Genomic DNA, 19990 nt, shown 5'->3' with positions numbered 1-19990 from the left:
GATTCACACCTATTCGGACATTTTCATAGAGTATTTTACTTCATATCTAGCCATACTTACAAATCGAACGCTTTAAAATATGTACCCCCAATGCCGTAACCGTCTATTTCATGGTGGTAAATAATAAAATTTTTATGTTGTCATTTGCTAAATCACTTGGATTTCACAAGGCGAAGATTATAACGATGTGCTAATTGGTGTAGCTGATTCCTTTGGCGTCAAGTCAACCAGAAACTGCAATTACATTTAATTTCATCACTATCATGCATCCAAGATTAGATAACAGGGGAAATGCACGGAGTGTGGTCCTATTCCCCTGGGTTGGCTCGTTTTTTATAGTTCTTAATTCGTCTAGTATTTATTACACAAATGATTGTAGCAAATCATGTAACGTGTAGTAGTATAAGAAAATTGCAAATGGTCATCCCAAGCAACACCAGGCATATATTATGTTGGTTTTTTAATATAAGAAAAGTGTCGTAGACCCATGACATCGTAATTTTCATACTGCCACAATACTGCCGTACTCTGGAAAAAAACATATTTTAACATTTGGCCAAAACTCGTCCATCAAAAATCGATCGATTTAAACGACCCTCATTTTGGCAAAAAACTCTCACACCTGGGACTTCGCGAAGGGGGTGGGGGTGGGGGTGGGGGTGGGGGGGGGGGGGCATTTAAATCGATATTGATATGTGAAGGCTGAGTTTTTTGAAAAAATCTTTAAATCTTTATTTTTTCAATATAAACCTCAACTTAGAAGAATTCAAAGTGAATACTAAGCTATTAGGAGTTGTGGAATGTAAAATGTATTGTACGTCTAGTGACGAATAGGTACGATGTCGAAAATAGGTATTCCTGTGTTTTCTGGTTGAGACGATTTGGTAGGTCGATAATCGATTGATATCTAAAAATATCTTTTTAAGAAAAAAAATTAAGAAACAAACAAAACCAAATACCAACAGAAAAAAACCCAAAAAAAAACAAAAAAAAAAAACAAAAAAAAAACAAAAGCAAAATAAACAAATCAAACAACAACAAAAAACCCCCCCCCAAAAAACCCTCCAAAAACAAAAACAAACAAAAAAAATAAACAAAAAAGAACAGTAAAAAAAAAACAAACAAAAAATGACCAAAGAAATGAAAAAAAAACAAAGAAAAAAGAAAAAAACAAAACAAACAAAAAACAACAAAAAAACCTAACAACAACCATAACCGATTTTCGTCAGAGAGTGTTAGACTGGAAGAATTTAACAGGATCACGTGCTGTGCTAAATATCGCATGGTTGAAAATTGTTTTAACCCATCACCGTTATCCAAACACTCTTGTATCTTTATCTAAGTAAACGTTTGTACCTGTGTGTCAATGGTGTGAGACGTAAAGATAATATCCATAAGTGTGCGATCAAGTGCAGGCTCTGGGATGTTTATTTACATCACGAGACTCACTGGATTGGGAATACCGGTGGCTAAAGAAACGTATCGAAACAAAGTTCTTGCGTTATGTGTGGTGTTGTAATAATATGGTTTAGTTGTATGACAGTAGACTTGTGACCCGTAGGTCCGGGGTTCGAGACCTGACTACCCTGGGAGGATCAAAGTTTAGTTCTTGCGTCTTTGTTCATATTTTGTCATCATAAGTGAAAAGTTAGATAGTAACTGGCTGGTAACATCGTTCTCTTTGTCGCAAAATGAGATGTAGATAAGTATATTTTTTTGAAAATACTTCGGCCCAATTTAGATCTGACGTTAAAATGCCTCAACTCTGTCTTACTCTTAAAAGAAAAAGAGACACATTAAACAAAATTAGGCCCGAAAATTTGTCCTTCAAACATGGATCGATTAAATGACTCTCGTCTTGTTAAAAACAAACAAACTATCAGTGTCATTTTAATTTATCGATGAGTTCTCTAGCAAAATTAAAAAAAAACAAAAAATCTACGTTGTCAGAGTACGGCGGAACTAGTATGTATAATTATATACTTAACTGCTAAGCACTGACAAAACACATTTTTCATCAAGGCCAGAAAACATTTGCCTTGAACTCGTCAAATACCTTAAACCCGAGCCTTTTGCGAAAAAAATAAATATCTGATAATTTGATACTTTTAAACAAGTTTGGGGTCGTCCTAATCTATTCTATAAACATAATTTGAAATGAAAGTTTTCATTTAAAAAAAATTGTTAACAGGTGTCATGTCTCGTTCTTCATTTTACGTATTACTGTTGGTCAGGGATCCTTTGTAAAGCCGTTTGTAAAGCCCTGTATAAAAGCTCAAGTTTTTAAAACTCAATGCGTGGTAGTTAGGTCCAGAATCCGTAAATAGAATGAGGTAACAGTGATCACTAGGCACTTCTTTAGTTAAAGAAGAAATCAATACAAACACAAAACAAAACAAATAATCTTGCGACTTCAAATGCAACCATCTTTCTCTATTATAAAAGAAACCAAGATAACACGTCGATGTATTTATTATTCGTTGTTTTTATAAGTCAGACCTGAATGGCAAGTTTAAAATTTTGGCCAGAAACTTGGGAAGGACGATTTTTTTTGGCCAACATTTTAAAATGTATTTTTTTCAGATAATTGATGAATTACATGGGGAAGGCACTAGTCGACGTGTACATATTTGTAGGTCTGACATCCGAACTCACTCTTGGGCCTAGTTTGACATTGTTGTAATGAACAATGTTTAGCATCATTTTTTAGATTCCCATTACAACAATGAGCCCACTAGGAATAGGGTTATCAGACCTGCATATATATATATATATATATATATATATATATATATATATATATATATATATATATATATATATTTATGTGTGTGTGTGTGTGTGTCTGTGTGTGTGTGTGTGTGACTTACTTGACTTACCTCCATAAATCATTTATTCTTTTATCGTATTAATCACTTTTAAGTTGATATTCATTTTTTTCGATTTACAGCTTCATGGCACATTTTCGAATCATCCATCAACATTGAAGAATTGTTTATACTTATCAATGTTTATTTTTACTCTGACACACGAGCCATGAACAGTATCCGCCTTCCCATATTCGTGCCTTATCACAGTGGTCATCTCCCAATCAAATCCATATCATACGAAGGTCAACAGTATCCCTGATTTCATCCACAACGTCAGAACATTATAATGGCTTTCACAGTGGCTTTCACAAAGTAAAAAGATACTATAAAACCTGCCGTTTTTCTGTAAGGAACTCTTGTACTGTTGCTTACATTTATTCTTTTCAATTCTTTTCAAATGGTGCAGCATTAAACTATATTTGATATAACTAGAAAGATCACATTATTTTATCTTTTCTTCGTATTGACAGAGAAAACTAATTATATGAAGTAACGACAGTGCCGAGTGTCACAGAGCAATAGAAATAACTATAGCGCATAAACAAAGATACAAACAATAACAACCAACCAAACAAACAAACAACATTTTTTAATATAGTCTATTTGATTATTTATTTTTTGCACTGCATGTCACCCAAATTTATTATCAATTTTTAAAATATATCTTTGGATAAAAATGTGCTAAGCTTTGACTCGTAGGTAACAGTGCCAAACCAAAATTCATGTTAAACAAACTTATTACAAATTCAACTATTTAGTAATATCAACACCTGGGGGCGAATCAATAAATAATTTTCTGTTTGGTAAGATGCATGAGCAAAAAAAAAATACTTGATACTAATACATTTCATAGACAACCACTTGTGTCAGAACAATACATCAAAACACCAATCTCTAGTTATCTCCCAAAAGCCTGATGGAAGTTACAATCAAGTTACCTATTAGATGCAGGTTATGAAGCTTTATTTCTTATAATATAATTTCCATTTGACTCAATCGACATCATGTATTTACAGTGCCCGCCTACAAAGAAAAAAAGTCGTGGCCAATCATTGCTATCATCGGGGTCACCCAGTCGGCCACTGACCACGGTTAAAAAACAATAACGTGATTTATTTCGAAAATATAACAGAATATCTTATCTAATAAAAGACTCACTAAAGACAAGGCCCGTGACGATTAGAGAAAGAAAGAAAGAAAAAGAGTAAGTGTGTGTGTGTGTGTGTGTGTCTGTGTGTGTGTGAGAGAGAGAGAGAGAGAGAGAGAGAGAGAGAGAGAGAGAGAGAGAGATGAGTGGGAAAACATTGCTTTCCTCCCAGGTTAACTATGTTCTAGATCTATCCCTTTGAGTAAAAAAACTTAGCTCCTTGTGCTGACTTTGAAACACTTCACAACTATGGAAGCATGTGCTACAAGAAAAATATTTCCTTGTGGATTAATGAGAGAAAATTTATCTTATCAATCAAGTAGGTCAGTAAAAGTTTATTTCTGTCTTTGCCTAACATGATTAAAATGCTGCCATCTAGACAAAAACTCGTCTAAATGTGCAAATACCAATCTCTTGCTGTAAACAATGCGCAATAGATAGGATGAATGCATTCAATTGAAACCTTTTGCTATCGAACCATTCGCTTTGGACGTGTCGACTGACATTCTAATCTATTAAAGACAAAAACACATTACCTTGTATAGTTATGAAGTGTATGAAAGAAAAAGAAGTAATGTTTCGAGTCAACGCTAATGCAATGTGCATAATCTCGTGGAGGGCAAAATTCTAAAAAAAAAATATTACTTAGCTCTCTCTCTCTCTCTCTCTCTCTCTCTCTCTCTCTCTCTCTCTCTCTCTCTCTCTCTCTCTCCCCCCTCCCCCACCAACCAAAGACGTGCCAATTGATAGATTTTAAGTTCTCTTTTCCACTCAGTAGTCAGTGTTCTGTGTCTGTTTAATCTGGCTGAATGCATTTTATTAGACTGGTATATTTTTAAAAGGGTAGCAAGCTACTGTTACTATTTTTAAAAAAAATGCTACATAAATTGGGTTAAACTCCGGGTACCTGGCTTATCATATGACTTTGAATGCCCATTTTTTTCAAAACGTTACTGCTTTCTTTTGAAACATCTTCGTCGCCTTTACTCACCTGCCTCTCATCAGTCATATCTCGCCCTTCGGTCCATAACATTGAAGGAAAAAAAAAATTAATCCCTTTCGTGCGAAATCGGTAGATGTTTTTGTCTAGGATTCCATGAAGTAATATAGAAAATCAGTCAAACAAACGTCTGATGTCAATAGGAATCCCGGATGTTGAGCAAATTAGGAGTTAATAGTCTTGCCGTCGGAACCCCCCCCCCCCCCCCCCGAAAGTGCTTGAAGCGGGGCTAGAACTGGGGACCTCCTGGGTCACAGTACAATGCCTTAACCTTTCGGCCACTTCGCCTCGATACCGACGTAGACAAAGGAAAACAAAACAAAACAGTAAAAGAATCGAGTGTGTATCTCTCTTCTAATGCCATCTATCGCTACAAGAGGGGGCTGTACATTCTACATCAACACTAAAAGCGGAAGCGCAGACTTCCCTGTAACTATTTTCTTTTCTTTGAAAGCACAGGAGACAGGTGTCTTCAAAATTACGCCTGAATCAAGGACTGACATTATAATAGGATGATTTCCATTTCTTAAATCCTTTCTGTACTGTCATTACTTCAGCCTCATCTTCGTTTACCTAAAGGTTGTGGCTTTGGCCCATGTATTCGTTTTCCTTTAGAAAGAACGCCAAAAGTGGAACTCCAACGTAATCCTTCGATATCTACATATCTCACAAAAGTACAGTAGTCGTCAACTATGCAAGTCAAACACATCCATATGAATTTTAATACGCAACTGTTAACAACTTTTTAAAGATTGAAGCAACGGAACTGGTGACCTATGAATTGTGATGTTAAAGTTTTAACCTTATGTGTTCAGCTAATATCCTATAAATATTGTGTTTAAAAGTCTCTAACTTTGACATATTGGTCAAAGATTATATGAGTTTGACATTCTCCCCACACACATTCTTATAACAAATTATATTGTCAATATGTCATTATCTTCTGGAATAGACCTTTCTTGTTATTTGTGATTTGTGAAACCACTCTTACAAACCATGATCTATGCCAAAAATATCCTTTTCACCTTACAATAGTAATCAAGACAGCTCTTTATCCATATTTAAATACGTGGCCTTTTAAAATGTTCAAGTCTCTATAATATGTCAAACCAGTTATGTGTATTATTTATGTATAAAGTCTCAAGCTGGAGATTTCTGATACATTTTACAAGGTGGCTTATTTTAATCGTTTATAATAATAATCATAATAAACATATATTTCTATAGCGCTTTTAGTCGAAACCTCAAAGCGCTTTTTAAAAAAAGACATTGTTTACCCAGGTAACAATAATATTGCAAGTCCAAATCCACCGATATCAAAATATTAAGAGCATAAAATGAGCATCAAAAACATTATCAATACAAAAGTCACGTACAATACATTTAAAATTCAATTTCTGAAAAGATATGTTTTCGTGGTTATTTTGAAGTTTTAAAAATCTGGGCAAAATAAAAAAGTGTTTCGTCCGAGTACAGTGGTATACTTAAAGAACCAAGAAAACTAAGGTCTAAATACTCTTGGGCAATTCATCGAAACACATTTCTCTATTTTCATTAAGCTGAACATGGTTAATTTGCCGTGTTAAATTGCATTATTTGTAGTTTAAAGAATTGATTCCATTAAAGCTTTGAAGTTCAGCCTGATTCTTATTGTTGGGTTATGTAATTAGAACGTGTCATTTCTAAACAACACAGTTGTCAGACATAACCAGCAACCACAAAAATATCCACTATTAGTTCTGTTTTGAAATCTGATACAATCTAATATCTCCGTTGACTTGTGCGACGGCTATTGTAGATCCCGCGGCGTCCATCTTGCACACTGACAGAGGCTCTCGTATGCCATCTCTACGCCCTATGACCATGCCTTGGTAAGCGCCTTCGCTGTTTAACATGTGAATCTGTACGGTGAATAAACGGATGAGGATTGAAACAATTTCTTATGGAATGAAGAGATTTCAGTGACTCACCGGCATATATACATAAGTCTCAGACATTCTAATAAGTTGAGGGTCATTCTAATTAATCGAGATTTCGATAAATGAATAAAAGAAATATAAAGATTTATATAGTGCATTTCCACCGATTGATTATACTCAATGTGCTTCACATTGTTTCATTAATTCAACCAGCAGACCACATAAAACCATATTTATACAGTATCACTCGCTTGTTAGGCGTCCTTTTTGTACTAATACTCTTACAACATACATCACTGCACTGTCTGTGGCGAGGTACTCATTCACACTCGAGTCTAATGGAAACAATCTGACCACGCAGTAATTTTTTACACACTCAAAATCAAGACACGTCTGAAACAGAAGGCAACTGTATCATCACGTGACACGCATTTAAAGTATTTTTTTTTTTGGCGCAAAATCAAAATATAGCATTTTTTGTCAGCACTGCATCCCTGTCACCAATGCATGACTTACAAGAGAAGACTGAAACATGCAGATTCATTTATTGATTAATTGATTGATTCATTTATTAATTCCTTTAACCATTGATTATTTCTTACATTGACAATGGGAATTTATAAATTATATATATATTTTTGGGTAGTTTATTTCTCATCGATGCAAATCTTAACTTGAATTGCACATGTACTAAGTAAATACATAGAATTGATGCGAAACAGACTGGCATTTTGAATTATTATTTTCAAATAAATTGTTTGTTATTAAAAAAACAACAACAAAAACAAACAAACAAACAAAAACAAAAAAACCCAACTCCCCCCCCCCCCCCCCCCCCCCCCCCCAAAATACAAAAAAGAGACAAACAAAAAAAACCCCCCAAAAACAACGGGGTATACGTACGGCGTTTGCGTCTTTGTCAGCAATGTAGGCGTTGTCCATAGCATCACAATCCACGGCCATCGCTCGGTTGACGTCATGCAGTGGTGTAGGGGTGTACGAGCAGGTGATCTCCCCTTGGTACGTCATTGATACAAACACTTCTTTGCCACTGCCAGGGTTATTATTATGGGTGAATAGGCACGTGAGATCAGATAAAAATGGAGAAACTAAACCAAAAACCAAAACAAAACAAAACAAAATAAAAAACCCAGACCAAAAAACAAAAACAAAACAAAACCTAATGAAAGAACGATCCCCCTTCCACAAAAAAAAAAAAAAAAAAAAATAAACAAAAAACCACACACACACACACAAAAACCCAAACAAAACAAAACAAAACAAAAACAAACAACCCCAATTTAAAATTAAAAAAACCCCACACTAAATACTTAACCTGGACACTCTTATGCAGTGACCTTTTCCGGAGACTGAGATTTCTTCAAATTACTTTACTTACTTAATCCTTATCGAGCTCTGGGGCACAATGGGCCACACCTGCCTACTACTACGAAAATTTCGTAGAAATACAAATATTTGGGATCCTAATTGACACTTATAATATAAAGATTTTTAATTCAAAAAACTTCTTGAAAACGAAGTTTTGTTGCCAGAGAAAGTAGAAAAAGGATTTTAAAGCATTAATTTAATGTATTTAAACACAAATGGTAATTTCTAAGGGCAATTATAATGTCTGCTGTGCTATTACCCCTGAAAACTACGATTTTTTCCAATTCCAAGTAGACAGATCTGCATAAGGCATCTAACAATGACTTCCATTTCTGTCTGTCGCCTGCATGGGCACCAATATTACTCCATGTTAGGTCAGCCTCTTAATTAAACTCTTTATCCATGTATTTTCTACAGGTTTCCTTGAGTCTGCCTCTTCGTCTTTTGCCATCAGTCGTCCAACGGAGTGCAGTTCTTGGCAAAGCAGTTGTTTCCATTCTTGCAACATGTCCTTGCCATCTCCATCTGCGTCTCTTTATACTTGTAGCTATGCTCACTGTAGCTGTCTTTTCTCTTTGAATTTTATTTCTAATTTTGTTGTGCCAAAATATTCACGAAATTCTTCGGATGAACTTTTTGAAACGATTCCATTTTATCAACATACGAGAAGACTAAAATGACATTGCTCTTGAACAGATTAGAATAACCAGTTATAATATTGAATTTAATATAAGTACTTCATCAGTGCATGCAGTCAGAGAAATAGTTGAGTATATAATAATGCTCGTTATTCATGATAAATTCATTGTGAACACGCCTAATCGTGAGAATGACTTCATCTTACTCTTTACCCAAGGTTGAACAGAACATGGTAACGTAATTATTCGAATCAGTCATGTGATTTATAAATACTCACTTTTTAATCATTGAAAAAACCCACCTGTGATATCCAAACGTTTAACATTTTGTGGGAAGCATACACGAAAGGGTTGCATACAGCTTGAGATAGTTAAATAAATAAAATAAAAACATCGTCTTCACACCCCTGGTTTTTGGATGTGGATAAATTGCATTTAATCAAAAGAGAGGGCAAGAGGACAGAGACAGAGATAGATAGATAGAGAGATAGATAGATAGAAAGAAAGATAGATAGAAAGAAAGATAGATAGATAGATAGATAGATAGATAGATAGATAGATAGATAGATATATAGATAGATAGACAGATTAGAGAGATATAGAAAATAGTTGAGATATTACTAGGGTGACATAGGTACGAAGAAGAGTGGAGAAATAGAGAGTGAGAGAAAGATAAATTGATAAACAGATAGATAGACAAACGGAAAGATATGTCAGATAGATAGAGAGCTAGATAGATAGATAGATAGATAGATAGATAGATAGACAGATAGATAGATAGAGATGGAGCGAGAAGGAGGGAGAGAGAGAGAGAGAGAGAGAGAGAGAGAGAGAGAGAGAGAGAGAGAGAGAGAGAGAGAGGGGGGGGGGGGGGCTCAGGGAAATTACTTTACCTGAACAAGAGATAGATCAGACCACACGGTGTCAAAGTCAAGTCTTTCGGCGGAAGTGGAAACCGAATTCTGTAACAAATGACCCAATGAACAGACGGAATTATAGTTGTTATCGACAAGTTTTTTTTATGAATCATTCAAGAAATTGTGTTTTAAAATATCTAAATTTATTTAGATTTCACGTTTGTTAGCAGGATAATGAATTTTGGAATCTGAAATTATCCGTTAGTATTTTTATGAAGAATAAAGTCTTCACGTCTGTATAGATGCTGTGCATTTGGCTAAGAAACTCACAACATTGACATCCGGAAGTATAACGGACCAACACACAAAACTATGTGTAATATTGAACGCTTATATTCTGGTTGATACAGTTTAGTGAAAATTACCAAAAAAAAAAAATAAATAAATAAATAAAAAAATAACAAAGACCTGAGTGACGTCAGCTTCGTTCTATGTAAACATAATATTTAAAACATTCTCATAAAACACACAACCATCCAAGGACAGCGCATTTTCAGTTTTGTGATATCAATAAATAAAAATGAACATGCAAAACTAAATTCATGTCTCCCAGCCTTAATTATATGTACATTTATAAGAGAAAATGGTAATATCTAATATGATTTACAGAAATTGTCAGACAAAAACAAAAAAAAAACAAAAACAAAAGCGACTAAATGACAGGTCAATTAAAAAGCAGTGAAAGATATGTCTTTTTTAAGAACCGATTGCTGTAAGAATCAATTTTATGAAAAATTAGGAAATATATAAGCCTTAGTGCAAGATTAAAATCTGAAAAAGTGCTGGAACGATGACGGGCAAAGCAAAAAGAAAATCAAACACCCCCCCCCCCCCAGAAAAAAACAAAAGCAAAACAAAACAAAAACAACACAAAGCAAAACAAAGCAAAACAAAACAACCAAATTTTGAATGACATATATGTTGAGCTATTATTTAAAAATATATATCATTAGATAAGCCTTAATATGATGTAGCGCTATTCACTCCTTTATGAACATTAAATGGTATTAAGAGCGAGCATCTAAATCTACTTTGTGTGTCTTGTATAACAATTTTGTAAGTTTATTATTTATCTTTAGTCCTTGAAAGCAAAGAAACTATTATGATTTTCACCTCATGAACAATAAAACAGTTTTAGTGTTATCATTCCTCATTCCATAAAAGACCTCAATTTACCACGTCTGAGACTTTAATAAAATGATAAACAGTAATAAGAGGTTCCAGTTGTCTGGTTACTGGCCATACTCAATACAGCTTGATTTTCTTTACAAGATGAAACAAGGTACCGACTCAGCCAACGGCATCTACCCAAATCACTGCGGTTTGATGATTTAGCAGCTTTTGATTGTTATATAAAAAATATCCTAGAATGGACAGAGATGAATGGAAGAGAATTGTATGATACCGTCAACAAACGGAGAGAATGGGCGGACTTTTGTCATCACAGAGTGCGGGCAGCCAACGTAAATGAGGACGACGGTGGATAGTGAGTGGGTGAGTGAGTCAGTGATTGTTACATCACTAAATTCAATGATAAAATGTGTTTTAATCTTCTACACCTGTATGCGGGATATGTCATCAATCCGTATTGATCCTATGCGTTTAGGTAAAATACTCACAACATCCGGCAGGCCGATATAGCGTATATCTACACACAAAAATAATAGGTGTAATTTTAGACGTTTATAGTTTGATCCATAGAAGTTAATGAAAACTAATAATTAAAATGGCTGTCTAAAAACAATAACAAAAAAGCTGAGTGACGTCAACCTCGCTCCATCTATTGGCACAATCAATTCAAAAGCTTACCGATCCATTGGAATGGAATGTAGAAGTTCTCCGTTGACGGAGATGAGGTCGATGGCCAGTAACTCCGTTGATGTGGTCACCACAGGAATGGCAGCAATGACACCGTCTGGAGAGGAGGCAATGGCCAGGTATGGTTTGGATGTCTTGATTCGCCCCGACACTTGAAGTGCTACACCGGCAGACACGAAAACCAACTCTTTGGCTTGATTTAAAAAAAAAAAAAAAGAATGAAAGGGATACTTAGCTGCCATGGGTTGTAAAAACTAATAAACAAAGATAAATATAACAGCTTTAAAACATAACAAAATACCAAATACGGAACATTTCGGACTCAAATCTCTTCTTCAGCCAACAAAAAAAATACCCCAAAAAACCCCCAACAAAAACAAAAAAATACAAAAATAAAACAAAACAATGAAAACTTAAATATATTACTTTTAAAAGAAAACCAGATTGACGACAGGTAGATGTTTTAAAAAACGGGTTTAGTGTTATCGTTCCTTGGAATATATATTTTATTAGTTCCAAGATTTTTATCCACAAAAAACGTGCCGAACATGTCTCTGTTGTCGGTCTGATTTTTTAGTAATGTATTTATGTTTTCATTGTTTGTTTTGTTGTTGTTGTTGGCTGAAGAAGAGTTTTTTTTGAAGCTTTTATGTTCATTTTTTAAATGAAATTAATTAAATTGACATCCATGTTTGAAACAGACATATTATAGGATTGTCTTGTAAGAAGAAAAACTTTTGAATCAACGAGAAGGCTTAACGGTTATTTCCAAGTTGCCTCCCAGATGAGCAATGGATGCAAATGGTGCCGACGTGGGATAGGGCTAGCCTTTACAGGCCTTTGACCTGATGCTAAAGGTATAAAATGTAATGTTGACACCTGTTTGATGATGATGATGATGATGATGATGATGATGATGATGATGATGAAGATGATGATGATGTAGTAGTAGTAGTAAATAAATGTTTGTTTATAACTTTATAAATCTGTCGTTTATTCCGTTAGGGAGTATCATACAATTATGGAGAGATTCTTTTAGAATTCCAAGCTAGCCAGTGACGACCAAATAAGTGGATTTACCTTTGGGTAAACTGACAACAATTTTCATATCTGGAATCAACGTAATTGACGATGGGCAATCACCAGGGTCAAGGTGGGACATCAATTTACCTCTTTGGTTGAACTTTTTCAGTCTATTTGATAGAATATGTAGATATAACGATAGATTGGGATAAATAGATACATTAATAGATAGATAGATAGATAGACAGATAGATAGATATATATATATAGATAGATAGATAGATAGATAGATAGATAGATAGATAGATAGATAGATAGACAGATAGATAGATAGGTAGAAAGATATATGGATAGATAGAAGTGTAAATAGAGATAGATAAATAGACAGATCGAGAGATGATTGAGAAATAAATAGATGGAGAGAACAGAAGGAGATGAATTCCTGATTTTGTAGGAAGTGGTATACTTTTGACACAACATGAACATTTGACTACATGCATAAATAGAATATTTAACAATATTTTTTACATGTATATCAATAAAATTGGTTCAACAAAGTTATGAAAACTATTTTTTTTTTTAAAAAAAGGTAAATATCTACAATTGTATGTAGCAACAGACAATAATAATTCAATTTCCAGCAACGACCACGATAAAAGCTACTGTCTATATTACTCACCTTTTATTTCTAAACTGCAAATCCATGACCACCAAACAGCCGTCGTCAAGAGCTAAAATGCCTCGAATATCCGTCTTCATTGTGTCATTGTTGCAGCGCCCAGAGAAAGATGCGATTAATTTTGGCCGTCCCGATTTTTCCGTCTCCAATTTCTGACCAACAGTTGGTTTTAATGGTTGTTTGTTTAACATTTTTGGCCCTTTGCTAATTTTCCCTTTTTCATTTTGCTGTGCAGCTTCCCTGGGACTGACGGCGGCAATCAGTAAACTATTATCTTAACCAGCACCAAGCTTATTTGTCTGGCTTCCTCCTTTTGTTGTTTTAACTTCGCCAAGAGGATTGTTATTTCTTAAAAAGTCATTTGATTTTTTGTCCACCACAAATTTGATTATTGTAGGACTGGCAAGGCTTAGGTTTCTAGACAGTTGGAATAGAAAGTTGAAACATAAAGTTGCACTTTAAAAGATTGATATTTCCGTCTGCATGTATACACATAAAATATGATTATATAGATAAATAGACGAACACATTAGAACATGCTCCATTATCTTGAAAATATGAAATGAAATATTAAGGAATAGGAACTGGTGGAGTATAAACTTCAGAAAATGGGGTAAAAATAAATGCAATACATCGTGTGCGAGAAAATAAAACTGGAAAAGTTTAGAAGCTTGAAACCAGCGGATCATAACTGATCCATGTCTCAAATTTCACCATAATCAAACCAATTTGTTGAACGTTATGTACACAAAATTTCAGAAAAAAATTATTGGTAAATATTTATTTGACGATTGTTTTAATAGATAGTCTACACCTCAAATTTGCCATATCGAAGATTTTGACGTAGTTCTCAAATTTTGATGTGATCTGTCCATTCTCTCATTTCGCTTTATGACTGTGCGTAGCCTTTTTCCCCAAAGAGCCAATTGATTCTTTTATGTCTTTGATAATGATTCGATTCCATAAAAATTTGACTTGACTCTTTTAGCTCTGCTTTTGCGTAAAACGTACGACTCTTATATACCGTTTGACATCGTTGTTCATATGATGCAGTCCATTTTATTCAAGTCAGGACTCATTGAAAACATTTAATAATATCTGCGAAATATTGAATATTATGTAACATTGTTAAAGGGAAAATGTACGTCAGAAGCTATCTCAATGGGCTGTTTGGTTTTCAACGAGACTGGGTAAATTTCTACGCTGGTCACAAAACACTGCTAGAAACAAGACGCAAGTTTGGAAATTTTTTATATCGTAATTTTTTATACGACTTTGGTATGACCGACATAGCTTCTTAACAAATCATAGATATTTAATCAAACTTAGCAAGTATTAAATTAAGGTATTGTTCTTGTTGCTTGCAAATTTTAGTCGGTTTCTGATTTCTTCTTCGAATTGATAGAGCGTCATAATTTTTTCCCAGTTTTTTTCTCGCACCCTCTATATCGAACAAAACATATTTATTGAATGAAACCTCAGACCTCAGTCTAATTACACGTGATACCTTTTGCACTGTTTAACAGTGGTAACTAAACGTGGCACTTTATAGGCAACTTTACAGCGTGACTCTTTTTCTGAACTTTTACCCCCAAAAGTTTTAAGAAAACTAAAGCATTCGTATTGAGTGTGTAGACTTTATTGAGAACAATATATACCACGCTCATGTTAAGTATCACATTGCTCGTGATTTTAATATTTAAAACATCCTTTTTGCATTTGGTACTCACCAACATAATACAGAGTAAACGTGCTGGGTCAGAAACTACGTATTATTTCTTTTCATCAGATCAGAATATAATGATAACTAGAAATAACTAACCTCCCTCTCCACCAATGTAATATGTGTGATGACGTTGCCAAAGTTATTGAGGATGTCGAGATCAGTGGCGTACATCAACATGTTCACCAAGAAAAGACTGGTCCTACCAAGAGCCAAGTGCTTGACGTCACACGCACGCTTCTGGTGGGTCAAAAGATCTCTCTGGCGCGAATAGGTGGACTCGATTTGGGCTGCTGCTCTCTCTGCTCTCTGTAGGAAGCAATGGATATGAGGTTCAAACCAAATTTCAGTAACGTGTTGTAAACATATTTTTTTAAAGTAGCCTACGCTCTTCTGTGCGGGATCGTGAGATGCCGTCGCCTAGATAGTCCATGTTGGAATACAGATACTCCACCAAACAAACGTCTGATGTTAATAGGACTCACTCATGTTGTCCAAAGTGAGCAAATTAATCATATTAATCATATTAATCATATTGTCCAAGAAAAAAAAGTGCCCGAAGCTGGGCTCGAACCCAGGACCCTCCAGGTTACAGTGCAGTGCATTTACCACTCGGCTACTTCTCTCCCCTAATAAAAATAAGAAAATTAATTAATTGATATTGATATAAAAACGATTGAAGTTTCCTTCAATGTGATGCGTTCATAAAATATAAACCTTAACGAACCTTATTAATGAGTTCAATCAATTGATCTTTGACTTGTGTTAAATGACTCAGGGTGTCGTTCCTTGATGTTGTCAGGCTGGCCATATGACGATTGATGGCGTCGGCCGAGTTCGTTGCCTCCTGGCGACAAACCTCAACACGTCGTTTTGCTTCTTGCATATCAGTTCTAAGATTCGGGCCCAACTTTTCAAGCTATAAACAGAAAGGGATTAGAAGGTAAGGAATTGAAAACAAAATATTTGTAATATATCTTCATTCATGCCGATATCATTAGCAAACAATGAGATAACGAAATGGTCATAAATAACGGTGACAAAATAAACAAATGATAAATAGATAAATAAAAATTATATTGATGGATGAATAAAAAAAATACATAAATGTTGTCAATGGCACTGTACTTATAATAAAAACTAGAAGGGAAATTTTACTCTACACAAGTTGGATTAATTCAGTTCAATTCAAAAGTTTGGGCAAGTCAGTTATAATTATAGTAAGGCCATGAAAACAAGAAAATAGAAATGCCTTACCAAACTCCAAAATAAAAATCACAACATAGATAGTTATCGAGACATGAGCAGGAATAAAGATTGGAAGCAGGAATAACATCATAGTTTATAGAACATTAGAGTTAGGACTCAAACATACTCGGTTAGTGGCCATGATAGAAAGGAATTGTATTAAAACAGAAATGGTTTGGCGAAATAAAACATCTTCAAATCGGAACGAGGGAGAAAGTATTGATTATCGAAACTTTTGAAATTAGGAGCGATGATGTGAAAAGGCGTGATCTATGGGTGCACATGCAAGAGATGGCATGCGTATGAGATGGTAAGAGAGGGACTCATGGCTACAGCTACCCATTTCCTTACGATTGACAATACTTATGCAACCACTTTCAAAATTTAATTATGTACTAATGGTGACGTTTATCTAGTTTTTACTCCTTGCAGTCTAGCATACCTCCTCTATCTTCCTACATTTGGTGTGTGTAGTTGCCACACACATCTGACACACCGCCTGCTTACAGTCGGCACAAACCAAATTCAAGAGACACTCTTTGTGCTCGGGACATTTTACAGTAGACATAGGAGCCCGAATCAACTTTTCCAATGTCTCATTCTGAAAGTCAAAAGCAAAAAAACTCGTTATTACTACTAACTAATAATTGCTTCTATCGAAACAAATCTATCTCTTAATAAATAATTTAGAATATCTCGAGAGATATTGAAAAGCAAATGTAATTCTGAATACACAATAGACAATTTTTTTCTCTCATAAAATCTATTCAGACAGTCCTATCAACATGAAGAACAAGAAATGACGCCCATATTACAATTTTTCCTTCGACAGAGACAACTAATCAAGTTCTCATGTTACACCTGAGTGCGGTGAGAGAATGTGAGTAATGAGCCTTTGTCAAGGATTCGACTTTACGCCGCCCAAGAGCCTAGCTCAAACTAGGGACCGATGATCCGAGGCGAGTGTCATACCACAAGACAAGAAAGTAGTGCTATCATAATGGATTCAATTAAATGATCTCCAATTTGTGAAAACGTCTAATCCAAGAGACGTCTGTAAAGAATGAAACCGTGTGGCAAGCTGAGAATCGTTTTAATCGATCGACATTTAAAAGAAACGTTTTGCGGCCAAATGAAATAGTGCTTTATCAGCGGACGAGGTAGTCTCAAAAAATAAATCCACCCATTAAATATTTAGGTCAGAAAACTCGTTCTTCATATATTTCTCGATTAAAATGACCATCATATTGTCAAAAAATCTCAAACCTGGGACTTCGTTCAAATATCGATCGATTAAAAAAGAGATTTTTGTTTGGTCATTTTAATTGATTGGTATATGAAGGACGAGTTTTCTGGCCAAAAGTTTTAATGCGTTTTTTTTTCAGAGTACTGCAAAATATTGATTGAGCTTTCGAGCCGCCAGTCCCCTTAACATAATTAAGGAAAAAAGAGAAACCAAATCTTGCCTGCAGTTCGTCGACTGTTATCATCTTGTGGTGTCTCGATGCCTTTGACCTTCGGTGTACTCGATGGCAATCTTCACACAGCATCTCTAGGCACTCGGCACACCAGAAAGCGGCATCCACCAAAACACGTTCATGGCGGCAGATGTCACAGGCCTTTTCCTTTATACGGGCTGCCTTCACCGAGCTGATTTTGCCCAGGAAGCCATTGGGGATGAATGTCTCTAACCACTGGTCAACAGAGGAGACCCTCACTCCCTGTTGGAAAACCCCACAAAATCGGTTTCTTATTAGTTCAGAAATAACATAGTTATGGATGGATGAGTTAAACACATGATAAAACTACAAGTGACAATCTGCCATTCAGAAGTTCCAGCATGATTACTCATTGTAGCATTGAGGTACAATGAAGTGCTCGTCATTAGTACTAGATTTTTAAAAAACAAGAGTAGAGACCGAAGATATAGAGGCCTGCTGTGCGACCTGGGATGAATTAGACAAATTGTAGTAGGTAAGTGGTACCGATATTATTTTTAAGAATGTGCGTTAAGCTCTGATAACAAATCTGTGACCACGTCAACGAGATCATTTTCTACTCCAATCTTCAAGGACCCTCTTCAGTATTAACACTGACACACTATTTGATATAGTTCCTGGTCATTTACCTACTAGAACCGGAATAATTGGAATATGCATCTGATCCCTGACCAAACTAAATAACTTTTGACATTATAACATGACGAGACAATGCACCGACTAGATCTTTAAGACTTAATCTCGTAGTGAACTTTTCTCATCCTGCCTTTCCTCTTTTGTGACAATAAACACGCAGTATTTTATTTCTCTATTATTCTTACTTGATATTTCCTGTGTATTTCGTGTTCACAAAGAGGACACCAGAATATCCAATCCTGAGACGTCTTAGAAATGTAGGACTGAAGACACATCCGGCAAAAAGTATGGAGACATGGAAGAGTTCGAGGATCACGAAGTTTTTCCAGGCATAACGTGCAAGTGAACAAATCCTCAGTCAGCTGTTCTATGCTTGCCATTTTGGGAGGTTTGGGCAAAGTCAAAACGGCGCAGACGTTTCACTGAACTATTCAATTACCTTTCCTGACTATAAGATTTAAACCTCAGTCGATACAATCATTAGACTACATGCCGGACCTCTGTCATTCTCAAACCTGTCCAGAAAATATCTGACAAAATAACAAGCAGCTTGATGTATATATATATATATATATATATATATATATATATATATATATATATATATATATATATATATATTAATCTTAGTTCGGAAGAATAAAGTCGAATTAAACAAAGAAAATATTACTTAGGAATGCTAGGGATGTATACAATTTCAATTAATCAAATTCAAAATGAGAATTAATATTCTTGGTGATTGGTTATAATAGACTGATATACTCTCCGTGTATACCTTTAAAAATGTTTGATAATTACGACCAGCTAAGTTTGATCAATCTTAATTATAAACTGCCATACTCTTAAAGCAATCATTACTCTTCTTAATTGGGTGCTTTTTATATCCGATATGAAGGTACAAATTGCTCAAAGATTAAGGTTTATTTAAAACAAATGAGTAAGTATTAGAGTCTACTTTCTTAAAATTTTGACAGAAATCCTCTTTTACGACAACTTATAACATCCCAGAAATATAAAATTGGTGTTACTATTTGTGTAAATGACTTTCCACTCCACAGAAATCACCTATCCTTTATAACGTACATCTCTAGTATACTATAAAATATCTAACAGGCATTAGCATATCCTCTCTCTATAAACATAGTCTCATTGGTCACTGGTCTGCTGTTAATTTGTTTGGAAAGTAACTCTTATCAATGTCGATAAGCTATCTGGTAGGCCATTTATTTCGATTTCGTGGCGTTTGATTTGATTAGCGGCCACTGCATTGAGAGAATGGCAGGTATGTAGAAATAGTGTGCGCAATTGGATATAGCTAGTCTAGTCAAAACTTAAATGTTGTGATAATAATGAAGAAAACAAACAAAAAATTTACAATCCTAAATCAGCAGTGTTGTTTTTACTGCAGTCCAGTAGACAAAACAGTTTCTTTTTTGGTTGTCAAAACAAACATTTATTTCAAATAGAAACCGATTGAGGTGAAC

The 19990-nt window shown here is 34.9% G+C and overlaps 1 protein-coding gene across 1 annotated transcript; it reads right to left on the bottom strand.

The window, feature by feature from the left end:
• Positions 1 to 6750: 6750 nt before the first annotated feature.
• On the bottom strand, positions 6751 to 18886 carry LOC144980342 (uncharacterized). Its single transcript, XM_078928052.1, has 11 exons — positions 18692 to 18886; positions 17838 to 18092; positions 16892 to 16972; positions 15851 to 16042; positions 15223 to 15432; positions 13401 to 13552; positions 12779 to 12891; positions 11690 to 11891; positions 9266 to 9324; positions 7840 to 8045; positions 6751 to 6918 (listed from the first exon to the last, which is right to left on the bottom strand). The coding sequence occupies exons 1-11, from the start codon at positions 18884 to 18886 to the stop codon at positions 6751 to 6753; spliced, it is 1833 nt and encodes a 610-aa protein (XP_078784178.1).
• Between the last annotated feature and the right edge of the window lie 1104 nt (positions 18887 to 19990).

The sequence above is a fragment of the Berghia stephanieae genome, chromosome 1 (genome assembly GCF_034508935.2).
Source record: "Berghia stephanieae isolate SIO BIC M18660-M18661 chromosome 1, UCSD_Bste_1.3, whole genome shotgun sequence".
Taxonomy (NCBI): Eukaryota; Metazoa; Mollusca; class Gastropoda; order Nudibranchia; family Aeolidiidae; genus Berghia; species Berghia stephanieae.
Note: the sequence above shows the minus strand (reverse complement) of the source record. Positions and strands in the feature narration are given on the sequence as shown.

Excerpts from the sequence above, each read along its gene's own strand:
- LOC144980342 (XM_078928052.1), bottom strand. The coding sequence starts at position 18,886 with ATGGCAAGCATAGAACAGCTGACTGAGGATTTGTTCACTTGCACGTTA. Across the intron at positions 12,892-13,400 it reads TTGCAGTTTAGAAATAAAAG|ACTGAAAAAGTTCAACCAAA; the intron begins GTGAGTAATATA and ends TCTATCAAATAG. Across the intron at positions 11,892-12,778 it reads TGTTGTCAGTTTACCCAAAG|CCAAAGAGTTGGTTTTCGTG; the intron begins GTAAATCCACTT and ends TTTTAAATCAAG.